The 15,867-nt window shown below is 49.9% G+C and overlaps 1 protein-coding gene across 1 annotated transcript in view; it reads right to left on the bottom strand.

Moving 5' to 3' along the window:
- Positions 1 to 11,910, bottom strand: part of Inpp5d (inositol polyphosphate-5-phosphatase D) — a 115,698-nt gene extending 103,788 nt beyond the window's left edge. The window contains exon 1 of the mRNA XM_047545804.1: positions 11,660 to 11,910. Within this exon, the coding sequence (XP_047401760.1) occupies positions 11,660 to 11,793 (134 nt within the window). The 5' untranslated portion in view covers positions 11,794 to 11,910. The remainder of the gene's footprint in view (positions 1 to 11,659) is intronic.
- Between the last annotated feature and the right edge of the window lie 3,957 nt (positions 11,911 to 15,867).

Genomic DNA, 15,867 nt, shown 5'->3' with positions numbered 1-15,867 from the left:
AAAAGAAAAATCACCAGACCTGTGAAAACACATCACTCAAAAGAAAGGGCCCCATATTTCTAAGAACTCAAAGGAGCTGTCTCCATCTTAAATAGAACCACTGTCTGTAAAAAATCAAGAAGTCTGGTCTGTGAACTGTAAGATGCCTACAGGCAGAAGACTCCACAGAGAAAACTGATGAAGAAAAGGACCAGAAGGAGGAGCTGGGAGGCTTGGTGCCAAGCGAATACTCTGGAGGCAGGAAATAGCGGCACAGGCACCTGAGAACGTGAAGGAGGGGCAAGGAGGGTGTGAGGAAGCCCCACAGAGGGAGAAGACAAAGGGGCTTAAAATAAGAGGGAAGATAAGAAACACGGGACAGCATGCAAGAGGGGTTCCTGAGCGGACAGAGGTAAGTTTTTAAATGCAAAACCAGGCTGGGGATGTAGCTGGGTGGGGGTGCACTGACGCTCAGTTTGATCCCCAGCATTGAAACAACACACATATAAGAGAAAAAAAAAAGTAGGTAAATGAACTTAAGAGCATGTGACTTGAGAGGCAGAAAACTCAGTGGATAAATCTCTGACAGAATGAAGGAAAGAAACCCTGAGGGAGCTCAACATTCTTCTTTTGCCCCCCTCCCCCAGCTCCACCCACTCTAAGTCTTTTCCATCTGCCCTTCGTACCCCATCTCCATCGGGGCTGCTTCACCCAGGCTTAGCCAGTGGGAGGGTCAGGTGGGGTGTGCATTCCCCTGAGCCCACCCTGCCTGCTGCAGTTCAGCACCAGGCAAGTTCCTCCTACGGAGGCAACAGCTAAGCCAGGTGGCCTGTTCCACAGCTGCAGTCATGCTGGGCTTGGTGACACACCTCCCTCCCCTGAGACCTCAGGTTCGGGTGCAGAGAGGTTCCCAGGTAGCCAGCCCCAGGCTGCTTCACCGTCCCTAACTGTACCATCTCTTTTGAATATGCCACTACTTCCTGCTGGGATCCTGGCCACCACACACAAAATTAGAAATGCAGCAAGGAAGATGTCAGCCGCAATAAAAGGGAAATTACCATTATAGAAAACCGTGCATAATTACAGCCCAGGAAACCTGAAAACCTTAACCAATGGATTGTCCTCTGCAAATTATAATACAACTGACCAAAGGTGACATGCAAAGAAATAGGCAAGGCTTATTCAACACCAACAAAGAAATGGAAGAAAATACTAAAGAATTATCTCTGCAAATGGCTCTGAGAAGAAGTGACACTGTCAACATTTTTTTAATTTCCAAAAATAAGAAAATGAGGAGGTTCTATAAATGGTTCCAGGATACTTTATAAAATGTGCATGATGATTACACCATGACATGTCCCAAATCATATAAACCAAGCTCCCCTATTAATATATATTTATAAACCCTAAATGAATTTCAGAATGCAATAAAGTTATCATCATGAAAAGTTTATTTTAATAATGCAAAAATGGTTTAATATCAGAAAGTGCATAAATGAAGTTATTATGCCAATAAATGAAAAGGGGGCACAATATAATCATCACAATACACATTAAATGGACATCTAGTGAAATTCAGTTTTTTAGAACTCAATAAAACTTAGAAAAGACAGTTCCTTTTTTTTTTTTTTTTTTTTTTTTTGGGTGCTGGGGATCAAACCCAGGGCCTTGTGCTTACAAGGCAAGCACTCTACCGACTGAGCTATCTCCCCAGCCCCAGACAATTCCTTCTTTAGCACAACAAATAACAACTGACTTTAATGTAGTCCTCTCTATGGTCCATGCACTGTATCAGTCCCTCCCAGGCAAGGCCATGGGAGGCATTATTCTCACAGAGCTTTTCAACATTACCCACGGTATGATCTTAGAAATACAGGCCAATGTGATAAATTATGAAATCTGAATAAGAGTTGTAAATATTTGGAGAAGACCAAAAAATGATCACAATTTATAGATGATAAAAGAGTCTATCAAGAAAAGACAGAAGAAGGAACTGAAAAACAATTTGAAATAACAAGGCATGGGTAAATTGATAGAATAAAAGACAAATTTATAAAATCTTTCCTGTAGGTTATAAGTTACCATGGACCAATATCCACAGGGGGAAAGGTGTCATTCACCATAGTGACAAAAATACAAATTAACCATAACAAGAGATATGCGGGGCCTAGGTGAGAAAAACTATAAAATGTAAAAATCCTAGAAAGAATCACATGCATTATTAAGAAGACAGAATAGTACTAAAATGTCACTTTTTACACATCATATCTGGATTTCATGTTCATCTAAATCTAGTCTAAACTAGTCAAGTTAGTCGTTTATTTATTTATTTATTTTCCCAACCTGACATAATTATTATCTGGTTCACCGGGAAGAATATTTGAAAAGAATAGATTTGAAAATCCTAAAATAAAATATTTTGTAAAATTGTGGTGATATATTTGATACATTACGCACAACAGGATAAACAGGAAAGAAAGAGATACAAAAGTCTTAATATACGGTTTTTAAAAAAGGAGTTTCAAAGGGAAAGGTTACTCAGTCAGAGGTTTGGGGGAAGAGGGTTACTTGAGGAAAAACACATGTGGGTCTTTATCTTATACCATTCGTTAATTCCAATGAGATTAAACACACACATACACACACACACACACTGCTCAGTCTCTCCATGTGGTTTTGCAAGCCCTGTGCTAAGTAAGCACACAATATTCATTTCCATTCAGTCCATCCAGACCTAGGGCATAGGTATTCTTAGCCCTGCTTTTCAGATGGGGAAACCAGGGCCCAGAGGAGTTCAGTAAACTGCTGCAGAGTCATCCCTTCGCTGAGTTTGTTAGCTCCAGGGGCCTGTCTTTACCCTCCTGTCTCTCCCAGGAAGGAAAAAGTAAATTTCTGTGTGCAGAGGGATTCTCTGCATTGGAAAGGCAAAGGGAGAAATCATGAAAGAAAAAGATCTATAGACTTTACAAAAATTTACTCTCTGAATGTCAAAAAATCTGAAGTTGAAAGGTAAACCATAGTGAAAATATTTGCAACAAAGGTGATATAAACAACATGTGTATAATATAAAGCTGCTCCCCTGCCTCCCAACTTACAACCTAGATCGTCAGTCTGTGAACATCCTAGCTAGCACAGGTTCTTCAGTCAGCTTGCCAGTATTCTTCTCCGTTATTGATTCCTGCTAGCCCCCGGGATTCCAATATCTGGGAGAAACTCCTGCGCCATTTTTCTTCTTTTCCTTTCTTTCCAGCCCTGAGCAGACAGACACTCTAGTCATCTGCCTAATAAAATCCGGAATGGCTTTCTGGGTGCTGTCGCTGGACCGCAACTCAGACCAGGCACCAGAGTGCCTGCTCCCCTGGATTTAAGGGTCTGAGCTGCCTTGGCACCCGAGCTGAGCTGCATTTTTCTTACAATGTGTAAGCAGATAATAGAAAGTACACAACTTGGACTGAAGAAAAAGTGGCAAGGAGAATTGAACAGATCATGCACCAAAGAGGAATTAGGAAGGTCAATAACCTATCAAATAGGCTCAACATGACTGTGGTCGAGTGTGAATCCAAATGAACATCAACTACCTTTTACCCTACAACTTAGCAGTGTTTTTCAAAGTGAAAATATGGATGTTGGAATGAGGTGGACACTCTTGTACTGCTTGTTGGAGCATAAATTGGAACAAAATTTCTAGAAAACAATTTGTCAAGAGGCAGTGACACACCCTTGTAATCCCAGCTATTGTGGAGGCTGAGGCAGGAGGATTGCAAGTTGCAGGTCAGCCTGGGAAACTTAGTGAGACCCAGACTTAAAATAAAAAAATTAAAAGATTGGGGGTGTAGCTCAGTGGTGGAACACCCCTGGATTTAAATCCTAGTACAAAACTCACGTGTGTGCATGCATACACACACAAATCTTAAAATGCTCCTGTCCCTTAATGTAGTAATTCCATCCCTGGGACTCTATAACCAGAATGTATATAGCATAATTTCACAAAGACCTTCATCACTGTCATGTTTATAATGGTGAGACACTGAGGATAACTTCGATGACTTCGTTTCATAAAGTAAGCCACATTGTGTAACAGAATTCTATACATCCATCAAATGTGATATTTAGGAAGAAATTCTAACTCAGTGGGAAAATGCTGTTGCTGTCAGAAACCTCAGGCTACAATGATATGTCTAGACATTGCATATGCATAAAAATAGAGATAATATACATACATGGAGAGAAAGAGAATGAGAAGATACGCTAACAAATTAACAATGTTCATGTCAGTTGCTTAGTGATGGGTGATGATTTTTCTGCTTTAAATTTGCTCAAAAGAATGCTGCACTGTTTATCAGAAGATTCATCTATTCCTACATTGCCACCAATGGCTGCAGGGACCAGGCAGAAGAGGCTCTTCTCTGCAGAGCAGGGTCCTGGTTGGCTGGCCCAACTGGTCTTTTGGGTGTTGTATACAACTGGTAATTGCACCCAAACCTGGTATTTGTTAATATGATGGCTTTTTTTTTTTTTTTTTTTTTGGTGCTGGGGATCAAACCCAGGGCCTTGTGCTTGCAAGGCAAGCACTCTACCAACTGAGCTATCTCCCCAACCCAATATGATGGCTTTTTAATTAGTGGAGATGTAGGGAGCATGCATCAAGCAGAGAAGGCTGTCAAGATGGCAGAGCTGGCTCAGGGCACAGAGAATCGGGCCCATGCCTGTCACAGGCTCCGCCTCCCCACCTGCTAAACTCTCTTTTCCCAAGGGGCAGGGCCCTGCTGCTGCTGTCCACACCAAGTTCCCCTCTCATGGAGCGTTCTGTGCTCTGTCTAGTTTCTTCAGGGCCGTAGGACTTCCGCACCCCTTGCATCTCCTAAACTGGAACTAGAACCTCCGGTATTAAGATGACCTGACTTTCTCCTTGACTTTGTCTTCGTTCCCCCTGGTCCACTGGGGGCTCTGTCTTGGGCCCGTGCCTGAGTCCTCCCTCCTCAGGCTTCCAGGCACTCCACCCTGGGCCCAGCAGCTAGGGGTGTGCGTCACTCAAGTCCTCTTCCTGCCTCAATCTCTCGGAGCGCTTCCTCTGAGGAGGCCCACATGACAGCTCAGAGTCTCCCGGAGGCCTCCAGGAAGTCCCAGAAGAGAGGCTCTGCCACTTCTCTCTCCTGCTGTGGACCTCTCTTCACAAACGGATCCTATACTTCTCTGCTTCTGAGAGGACACTCCTCAATGTTTAGTTCATAAAAAATAACGCCCAATGGTATTTTTATAGATGCAAAGTGTTCGGAGGGTGACTGCCGTGTCCCGGCCACAGGCTATACACGTTGCCCACGTTACCCCATTCTGTCCTCTCAGTAGCCCAACAATGACAATGAAAAGACAAATACCCCAATTCCTCAAGGTACAAAGACTATGAATTGACATTTCTCCAAATAAGATACAAATGGCCAATCAGCTTAAAAAGATGGGCAGCATTAATCATTAGGGAAATGCAAATTAAAACCACAATAACTTGCCACCTCACGCCCACTAAGATGTGATAACCAAAAGGACAGATAATAACAAGTGCTGGGGAGGATGTGGAGAAACTGGAACCCTCATGGGTGGCCTGTGAGAATGTCAAGTGGAGCAGTTGTGGAAAACAGTCCAGCAGCTCCTCAAAACATTCAACACAAAACCACCACACGACCCGGCAACTCCAGTCTCTGTTGCTGCCCAAGACTGACGTAAACATACATCCACACAAAAACCTGACCGCGAGTGTTCATACCAGCACGATTCACGATAGCCAAAAAGTGGAAACAAACCAAACGTTCCCTGATTGAGGAATGGAGAAATAAAACGTGGCACATCCGCACAGTGGATTGTCAGCCACGGGACTGTCATGCTGCAAGAGGAACTTGAAAATGTTTTGCTACATGAGCAGGTACAGAAACCAAAGGCCGCATATTATATAATTCCATGTATATAAAATGCCCAGAATAGGCAAATCCTTACAGATAGGCAGAAAGTAAACCAACTGTTTCCAGGGGTTGGAGCTGGGGGGCAGGGAGTGACTTCCAATAGGCACGGGGATTCTTTTTGAGTATTGAGAATGTTCTGAGGATCGATGGTTGTGTTGGTTGCACAAAATTGTGACTGTACTAAAAAGCACTGCATTGTACCCTAGTGTGGGAAGAGTCATTTTCTGGTATGTGAATTATACCTTCCTTTAAAAATCTAACCCAGTGAATTCACCAGTGAGGATACTGGCTTGGCGAAAGTTCAGAGTTATGCAAATACTGCCAGGTGCGGTGGTGCATGCCTGTAATCCCAGTGACTCCTGAGGCTGATGCATGAGGATCACAAGTTCAAAACTAGCCTCAGCAATTTAGGGAGGCCCTAAGCAACTTAGTGAACCTATCTCCAGATAAAATATAGAAAGGGACTGGGGATGTGCCTCAGTGGTTGAGTGACCCCTGGGTTCAATTCCCAGTACTAAAAAATATATATATATTTTTTAATATATATAATTATAATTATATATTTATATATAATTATGCAAATACTGTTGCATCAGATCTAGCCAGTTCCAGAGCCTCAGGATGCACAGCATGGCATGAACTGTCTTGGGACAGGGAGGCTTGCTGGGAGGACCACCTGTCATCATGATGCAGGGCTGCATGCCCCAGGGAGATGGAATCATTCAGGCAAGATGAACTGATGTTTGTGCACAGGTGATTTCACCTACCAGGCAGGCAAATATGCAAAACACGCCAAAGTCAGTGCCTACTCTCACCTGGACGGATTGCTCTGGGGTGCTGGGCACGGGCAAGAGCACCTGGAGGGACTCTATTGTACCAGGGTTGTTCTGAGCCACTTCACAGGGTGACACAGTTGAGAGGAATACACAGGCTTTCTTTGTACGTGCCCCCTTCTGGTTTTGCACACAGAAATAAAACTCAGAAGAGCCTCTTGCAGACAAAGCCCACTGACCTGTTTTCTTGTAAACAGATTTCGGGAGCTCTGGGGCCGCCAGCTCGGTTCCTTCTGAGCCAGCCTTTCTTTCCACAGACCAGAAATGGAAAACAGCATCTTGCTGCATTGCACAAAAGTAATTGATGAGCTCGAAGCGGGCTGGAGGGAGGGAGAGGGCAGCACACTCATTCATACCACCGTCATGGCTCAGCGCCTCTGCTGGACACTTCCGTCCCCTCACGTCCCCTCTCTGTGGCTCTCCAGGCCTTTTCTCTCCCCTTGCCCCACCCATCTCTCCACCTGTGGGCTCCTCTGCCTTTCTCCCCAGAACAGCATGGTGGAAGTCCTGGCCCTGCCACTCAGTCCAGGACCTCTCTGTCCACGGTCCCCCCATCTGTAGGTGGGCATTGCAGTACCTCCTCTGAAGGTCCCTGTGGGTGTTAAATGCGTTAATGCATGGAAGAGCCCACAGGGGTCTCGCACACACTAAGCCCTCTGTCGGTCTCCTGTGGCACACAGGGGGCCTCGCTCCGCGTTATAGGGCGCGTTTGGGGCCTTCCCTTGTTTGGAATACTGTGAAAAAAGGAGCAAAAAAAAGCATTGTGGCAGTGGATGTCCTTCTGTGCTCTTTTGTCTTTCCTGCTGTGCTGACAAAGCCACCAAGTACAGGGTTATCTGGTAGTATGTCCCCAGGAGGAAGCTGACCCTGTTGTCATGCCTGAGTGGCCTGTGGAAGGTCATGTGCTGAGGGAAACCCCAAGGGCTTCCCCGCCTCAGCTGGCTGGAGCAGGCACTGGATTCAGAGCCAAATACAGACAGGCGCCTTTCCTTCCCCGAGAGGGAGGACGGCTCTTTCCTGAGTGGTTCTTTGGGAGTGCCGCCCAAATGGACAGCTCCATGTAGACAGTAGCCAACTGAGCTGGTTGGACGTGGGCTCACTCTGGGGCCCTGGCTGCTCTTCTGGAAAGGGCCGATCTGCCCTGACAAGACTGGGCCATTGTTCAGCTCTACGTGTGCAGCCTGGGCCAAAGGAGGCCACTCTGCTGACCCATGGGCCCTGCACTGATGGACCCCATCCCTGAAGGTGCCTGACAGGTGTGCTGGCCCCAACATTGCAAAGAAACACAACAGGGATGGCCTCTTAAAGTCCTCCATCCACGATGGGCAGATGTCCCTTCCCCTCCAGGGCCCCCAGTTTCCCTGGAGCAGGGTTGACGGTGGGGAGGATCTGAGTGGGGACAGGCCCAACCCAGAGGAGCCTGCCACCCCTCACGCTCTCAAGCCCCTTTCACAAGACAGCAGAGCTGGACCTCTGCTGGGGTCTGTCCATGCCAGTCCTCTGTGACCCAAGAAGCAACGCCACGTTCCCACTAAAGCAGGACTTTTTTGAGTAGCAGAGGGGAGACCATTGCTTTTGCTGCTGGTTATGTAACAGGGATAACATCTTTCAAGGAAATAAAGGACATCGGGTGAATGTGTGCCCCTAAGCCACAGGCATGGCACTGAACTGCCATCTAATCTTTTGGTGTCTCCCCCATCCCTAAGTTCCATCTTGGTCAAATCCCACCCTCTCTCCTAAGCATGAAGATCTCTTCCCGCAAGGCTGCACTGAGTACCTGGAACCCTAAATACGCTTCACCCAGCAGGCAAAGACCCTACTGCTGTCCCCTCACTCACCAGAGGAGACCAGGGATGAAGCTTGCTGGGGCCCAGGCAGGAAGAGGTCTGGGGGCCCTGGCGATGGCCCTGGGGTCCTTCTCAACGTAGGTATTTCCAGAGCAAAAGAGTGAGTCTCTGTGGCTTCCTTCTGCTATTCTGGCTCACCATTTTCTTTTTTTTTTTAATCTTGAGACAGGGTCCCAATAAGTTGCTAGGGCTAGCCTCGACTGTGGGACACTCCTGCCTCAGGCTTCCAAGTCACTGGGATTTCAGGCATGTACCACTGTCCCTGGTTATGGATCACTTTGAAAGCAGGGTAGTTAAAAGGCCCTGGCCATGGCTGCATGACCTGGGTCCCCACAGCCTGGCTGGCTGCAGGGAAGAAGACTGGGTGCAAAGACCATTACTTCTGGAACCAAGGAAAGCCCAGCTGCCCTGTACCCCATCTCTGCCCTGTGGCTGCTGCCTGGTCCTTGGTCAAAGTCCCTGTCATTGGTTAGGGGCCAGGATCATGTGGGACCAGGCTTCCACCAATGCACAGGGAACAGGGAGAAGTAAGGATATAGTTTGTCTTTCAGGAAGTTAAGTCTCTGCTTTAAAAGAACTGGCCTAAATTTTAAAAAAAAATTTTTTTAAGGAGTATGTCCTTCCTGCCTTTTTGATGCTTAAAGATGCTTTATGTCATAAACTGAGGTGGTGGAGGATGATAGTTGTCATTTAGTTAGTTTAGTTTTCAAGTCTATTTATTTATTTTTTATTTTTGCCAGGGATTGAACTCAGGGTCACTTAACCACTGAGCCACATCCCCAGATCCCCTCTTTTCTCCCCCACATTTTAAAAATTAGTGCATATTGATGGAATTTTTTGTTACATATTCATACATGCACAAAGTATAACAATATAATTTGACTAATATCACTCCCTAGCCCTTTTTTTTTTATGTTTTATTTTGAAAGAGTCTTGCTAAGTCCTTAGTGCCTTGCTTAGTTGCTGAGGTTGGTCTTGAACTTGTGATCCTCTTGCCTCAGCCTCCCACTGCCTCGCTGGGATTACAGGCCTGTGCCACTATGCCCAACTCTCGAGTTTCCTTAATTAACAAAATCAAAATCAAGGGTGACGGCCCTACAAGGTTTCTCAGGGTTTGGAAGACTAGCTGGCCTGTGGTTCCCACAGCCTACAGTGGTGCCCAGCTCCTCAGAAAGAGCGGCTTCCTTAACAGAGCAGAGGAGAAAGAGGAGCCCCAAGCTTGGGATAAGGGCCTAGGAGACTAAGGAGCTGTCCAGACTTGGGTTAATAGGGTGGTGGTGTCCTTAGGGTGCACCATGGGCAGCTCCTTCAGGGGCACCTCTGCTCTGGTCCTTGACTCTGGGGGAGTAGTGCAGACACTACTGCAGGAAGGAGAAGTGGAGGAGGGACCACAGGACGCAGGCCAGCGTGGTAGCTGTGAATGAAGGCCTCAACCTCTCTGAGCAAGGTCTGCCCCGTGACCAGGGGCCCACCGCCTGGAGGTTCTCCAAGGCCTCTCAGGCTCTGAATCTGCTTGCTGTGACCCTAGACTTTAAGATACTCACAGCTTGGAGTCAGAGAGACTGAGGTCCCACCTCTGTAACCTGGAGTGTAGCACACGTCAGGGCTGGGGTCACAGGACTAATGTGAAGCAAAACAATGTGGACCCTGGAGGCTGGGACATAGCCAACACCTAACCGTCACCTTTGGCCAAAGGTCCACGGAGTCAGGCTGACTTGTGTCTTTTCTAAGGCCCCTTCATTGGTGAGTCCCCATAGGGCAGGGCCATCTGAGGTCCTGGCCTCTGCAATCCTCCTTAAGTGTGGGGGTTGGGCGTGGGCAGTTGGCCTTCAGAGGTACACAGCTGACTGCTGCTACCAGGACAAGGTGCCGTGAGCCTTTGCGGGTCTCATGTCCAGCTGGGAGCAGGAGCAAGTGGGCTGCAGAGTCTGGTTGCGGCCTCTGGCTGTAGATGACCTTGGCTCTGTCACCACTCACTTAACCTGCCCAAGCCTCAGTTTCCCCATCTGCAGGGTACAGCGCCTGACTTCAATTGTCTTGAGGATGAAACCAGCCAGTAAACGCTGAGCACAGCAGGTCCCCACATGAGTCAGGGCTCAGAACCAGTCTGTGGTCAGTCACCCACTTCCCCCTGTCTGGAGGCAGGCAGGCCCTAGCTGCTTCAGGGGGCCTTCCTGCCATCCCAGGGACAATACCTGAAGCATTTGGATGGATATACCCTTTCTGACTGCACCCTGGCACTGCCTGTGGCCCAAGAGGGGACATGGTTAGACCCCAGGGCTACAGGGGCTAGGGCCTCCCTTGGACCTCAGGCAAGAAGGGGTTGTTAAGAAGGAACTTTCAGCAAGTGGCTGGTTGCTCTGTTGTTAGGACAACTGGTACATTCAGCAACAGCACAAGCCAGACAGCAGTGGGGCAGGGGCACGGTGAGCTGATGGGGGGCAAATGGGCGGAGATGCAGCCGAGTGCCAGGGAGGAAGAGAGGATCCATGTGGGAAGAGTGATTTGCTGGGATAAGGGTGAGCTCCTCTGCTCCTGGGGACAGAAGGTGATTGCTGTCCACCCCAGACTCTCGGCTCCCCAGAGGGTGACTCCCTTTAGACCCACCACCTGGGTCCAGAAGGGCTTCTGAGCTGGGCATCTTTGACTGCCATCTAGTTGGAGAGTAGCTGTCTGACGCCCACCACCATGGAGCCCAGACCCCTTTCTCCTGCCTATAAAGCCTGAGGAAGTCCCTGCGCCACAGTTCAGGGCAGCCCAGCCGTGGGACCCGGCCCAGAGTGGCTCCGTGAGTTCCCGCACTGCCAAACTTACCCCAAGGCCAGCTCCCTGAACTCCCAGGCCAGGGCCCAGGTGGGCCTCAGCTGGACCACCCGACAAAGTGGGTGGCAGCGTGCAAGCCAGGCCCCTTGGTCCTGCGATGCGAGATGACCATCCGAGCTGGCCCCCTCGCTGAGCCCCGGCTAGTTTTGCCCTTCCAGCCACCCCTTGGGTCTCTGTGCTGGCCAGGGACCTGGGAGGAGGGTGACACAGAGGGTGGCATACTCACAGTACACAGAGTGCAAAGGCCCGGGGGATGGACTCGCTGGCACGCACGAGGAAGCTCCCGTCCTTGCCCGCCCTGGAGAGCAGCTCCTCCGCCTTGGAGCGAGTGATGTTGCCATGGTTCCAGGCGGGCACCATGGCGGTGTGGGCCTCCTGAGCTGGGCTGACTGCCACCCCCAGGACCAACACACCACCGAGGGCAACTGAGGGCCCTGTGCCGAGTCCTGCCACCGTCCCCTCTCAGTCGCCTCTGCTGCTGCCACCAGCTTAACTGACTGACTTCCTGTTTCAAGTACTCAGTGAGAGAAAGGAAACTGAGCTGCAGAGAACTTCCTCATTACAGAAACCGACAGAGAGAGAGAGAGAGAGAGAGAGAGGCCCCATGGTCCACCTTCGCACCCGGCCCAGCCATTGTCTCTGGCCCCTTCTTCTCCCTCTCTGGCCCTTGTCTTTCCCTATAATGGGTCTCAGCTTCCAGAAGCATCCAGAATTAGCCAAAGTCCCGCCTGGGGGAAGTAGCAGCTTCTTCAGCCTCAGGGCATCCCTGGCTGACTTCTGGAGAAGTGTGGCATAGGGCTGAGTGCAGGCCAATGCAGCAGCCGTGTGTCTGCAGCCCGCGTGGGATGGTCATGCCCTGGTCAGATCCGGGACCTCCTGGTCTACCCTCTTTTCAACTCTCTGCCCACCCCCTCCCCAACGTACCCAATGGGCGGAGTTTCTGGACTTGGACTGAGGCTGCCCCCAAAAGAGAGCAAAACAGAGGGGTAGGGAGAGTCAAACCCTGCCTCTGCCCACTTGAGACTCACCTATACCTGGGTCCTGGGAGAATGTCACCTGCCACTGCTGAGGACTCTGAGGGCCCAGGGACAGGCCTGTTACCCTTGGTCCCTGGAGGTGACCTGTTCTCTGTGGGCAGTGCTGCTCTGTGCTTGTACCTGGCGTGAAGACACACGGGAGTATGCTCAGGGTGTGGACTGTCTACGGGTCCAGTACAGGCTGGATTTCCCCTCTGAGCTTCTCAGAGATGGGACCCTCACATCCCCACGGGGCTGACTGGCCACTTGGCCAAAGATGGTGTCCTTTCCTGACTCTGGCATCACAGCAGAATCCAGGTGGCCCATCAGTCTGCACATCCTCTGCTGATGGGCATAGCCACATGGGAGCTGCCTCCGTGGGGCCTCTGTGGGGCCACCCTTTAGTACCTGTAGGTTTTCGAGGGCTCTGAGGTGGACGCCTTCCCTGGGGCCCAGAGCTGGGTCTTCAGTTCTTGGCTCAGGCTCATCAAGGGTGAAGGGGATATTGCACAAATTGTGACCCTTCCCCCACCCAGGTCTTGTCCCTTGGACATGACAATAGACCCCTTCCTGGGGCCTGAGCCAAGCAGGCTCCCAGCACTGAGGCTAGAGGAGGGCCTCTTCTCTAACTTGAGGGGCTCAGCTCTGGAAGGAGCTCCTGAGCCGGGCCTGCTGCCAGCTGTGCTGTGGTTGTTCCAGACTATGCGCCCAGAGCATCCACCTGCAGCCCACCACGACAGGAGAGGCTGAAGGCCGGAGACTCTGGCTGTCCCCTGCCAGCTTGGCCCTGTGCCTCTGGCTCTTTAGTGGCCCTCGCGGACGACTCTCCTTCCCCTACGCCATTTCTACCCCACACCTCATCACTCTCTCCTAGGAAATTTCTGCTTATTCCAAGTGCCCCTTACGTGTTCTTGCACACACCCCTCACTTCCCTGATGACTCCCACAACCTCTGGGGTCCAGCAGGAGGCCCCATCTGCAGTCTTGGCCCCTTGTGCCTTGCCTGGCTCATCCCTAGAGACCCCCACCACACCCAAGGCAGTGCTGCGTGCGGATGACCTCCCTCCACGCCCCGGCTTCCTGCCCTGCCCCTCACACTTTCATCCCACTATCTTTGCCTTTCAACTCAGCCAGATCAGCAGATGCATGCATGACACACACACGACACACAAATGATGCACAGGTGACACACAGGTGACATTTATGCTTTCCTAATTTTTAAGGCCCATCCCTTCTTCACTTCCTTTCCCACCCAATGGCCCGAGCCATCTAACAAGGTCAGCTTCCTTGACCCCCTGGCTTCAGCCCTCAGGTTCAGACAACCCCAATTTCTAGATCAGAGTGACCCTTATGGTGGGTGGAATCTGGGGAAATATTTTTTGCATACAAAGAGTTTAATGAAAGGTGTTATAAACTTCCTGGAACCATAATTATTTGTCAATCAAGATTGAAATTAATGGCCAGAGAGGAGTTAATCACACTATGTTCAATGTCCAGCTGGTGCACATGGAGGGCCTTCATGATGTCCTGGCTTTCTACTCCTGTTTGGGTCCAGGAGTCAGCTCCTCTGGTTTTACTGTCACGAGTACCTCCTGGCTGGGCTCGCATCTTCCACGGGTTAAGGTGGCAGCTCTGCAGAGCCCACAGAGCTCGCCAGCCTCTGTGCCTCCCCAGCACCGTGGACTTGCTGCTGGTTACGTCATTACTGGTGTCACTGCTCCTTTCATTGTGTCACCATAAATACAGCTCCGGTGCTCCCCTCTGAGGTCATTCAACCGCTTGTCAGTGACCCTACTTCATGTCTTACCCAGAGCAGGCAAGAAAATGTTAGTTGTAACTCATTTTCTTATAGTGTTAAATTTACGGTTCTGAATTTTATAGCATCAACATAGAATAGGAAATCTTCCAGCTATATTCTCTTGACTGTTTTAAGTTAGGAAGTAAAGATGGAATGGGCCTTAAAAGTCAGGGATGCATGAATGTCACAATTGCCACATTCCTGTGTTGTGACCCCTTTCCATGATGACTGCAGCCCCTTCCTCCAGGAATGTTCAGCTGCACCCGGTGGGATGTGAGGTGGGAGGTGACGCTGACTGGGGCGCCTGCAGGTGTTGTGCAGCAATGTTTCCAGAAACAGCTGGAGGAGAAGACTGCCTCACGCCTGGACAGGAGCCTCTGGAGCAGTGGAGTGACATCTCAGGTGCTGTTGGCAGGGCACAGAGGGCAAAGAACACCTGCCACCTTTCCTCTTGCCCTTGGTGCTCAGGGTCGGTCTGCTGTTTCTGGGAGCCACATCCAGCTGTAGGACCCCAGAACGATTTCATGGGGGTGAGACTGTGCTTCTTGGGGCATCTGGTCAACCCACATGTGTGACAGAGGTCTGGAAAGCAGCAGAGGGAGATAAGTGAGGTTAGGACTCATGTGGGCCCATGGCCAGCCTGGGGGGCCCCACCCAATGGCATCACCAGCCCTGGCCAGTCCCTGGCACTAGAAGAAGACTTGGGCATTTTCTGGTAAGTCAGCTCAGGGTCCAGTGTCAGGGTGGTCTGTAGGCTCCTGTTCATGGGCACTTAGCAAGCTCTGGAAGCTCTGGAAGAATAGGCAGTGCTGCGTTGAAGAGGAGCCCCCATAGCAGGCACCAAGGTATCCCAGATTCTGCATTTGAAACCTCATGCGAGCAGGTCAAGGGAACAGGCTAGAGGCTGCCTTTGAGCCCAGAACAGGCCAAGGCAGGCTAGGAGAGAGGTACAATGGGGACACCGTCAACCTACTTGCCAACCTTCTACCATGGATAAGAAACAGAATAGGTTTCAGGGCATGAGAAGGGGTCAAACCAGGAGAGGGGCCACAAAGTCCCCACTGTAGGGACAGGACTATGGGGACAGTGGGGAGGCAGAAGTCATTCCACCTGTAACTGGACAGCATACCTAAGTGGCAAACTTCATGCTTCCCTCCCACTCCTGTGTTCACTGAAGCCCCTGTGGCACCCAGGCCTCCTCACTCCCCTCCAGCCTGGGCCTGATTGACAGCTGTCTCCCAGCGCTCACTCCACCACTGGTAACAAAGAGCTGTACAGGGGACTATCAACTTGGCTGGGCCACAGTACCCAGGTGTTTGGTCAAATGCTCTTCTGGGTGTCTCTGAAGGCATTTTTCAAAGATAAGATTAACATTCAAATCAGTAGACTTTGAGTAAAGTGATACCCTTCTTCCATGTTGCAGGTTGGCCTCATCCAATTAGTTGAAGAAATTAACTGAAAAAGACTGACTTTCAAGAGGGAGCTTGCTGGGTTGCCCTCAGACTCACCCATAGTGTCCAACGTTGCTGGGTGTCCAGCCTGCCTGCCTTGCTGATTTGGGGCTTGCCAGCCTCCACAAGCACATGAACCAATTTCTTAAAATACATTTACACTATCTAGC

This window comes from Sciurus carolinensis, chromosome 3 (genome assembly GCF_902686445.1).
Source record: "Sciurus carolinensis chromosome 3, mSciCar1.2, whole genome shotgun sequence".
In the NCBI taxonomy this organism is placed as follows: Eukaryota; Metazoa; Chordata; class Mammalia; order Rodentia; family Sciuridae; genus Sciurus; species Sciurus carolinensis.
Note: the sequence above shows the minus strand (reverse complement) of the source record. Positions and strands in the feature narration are given on the sequence as shown.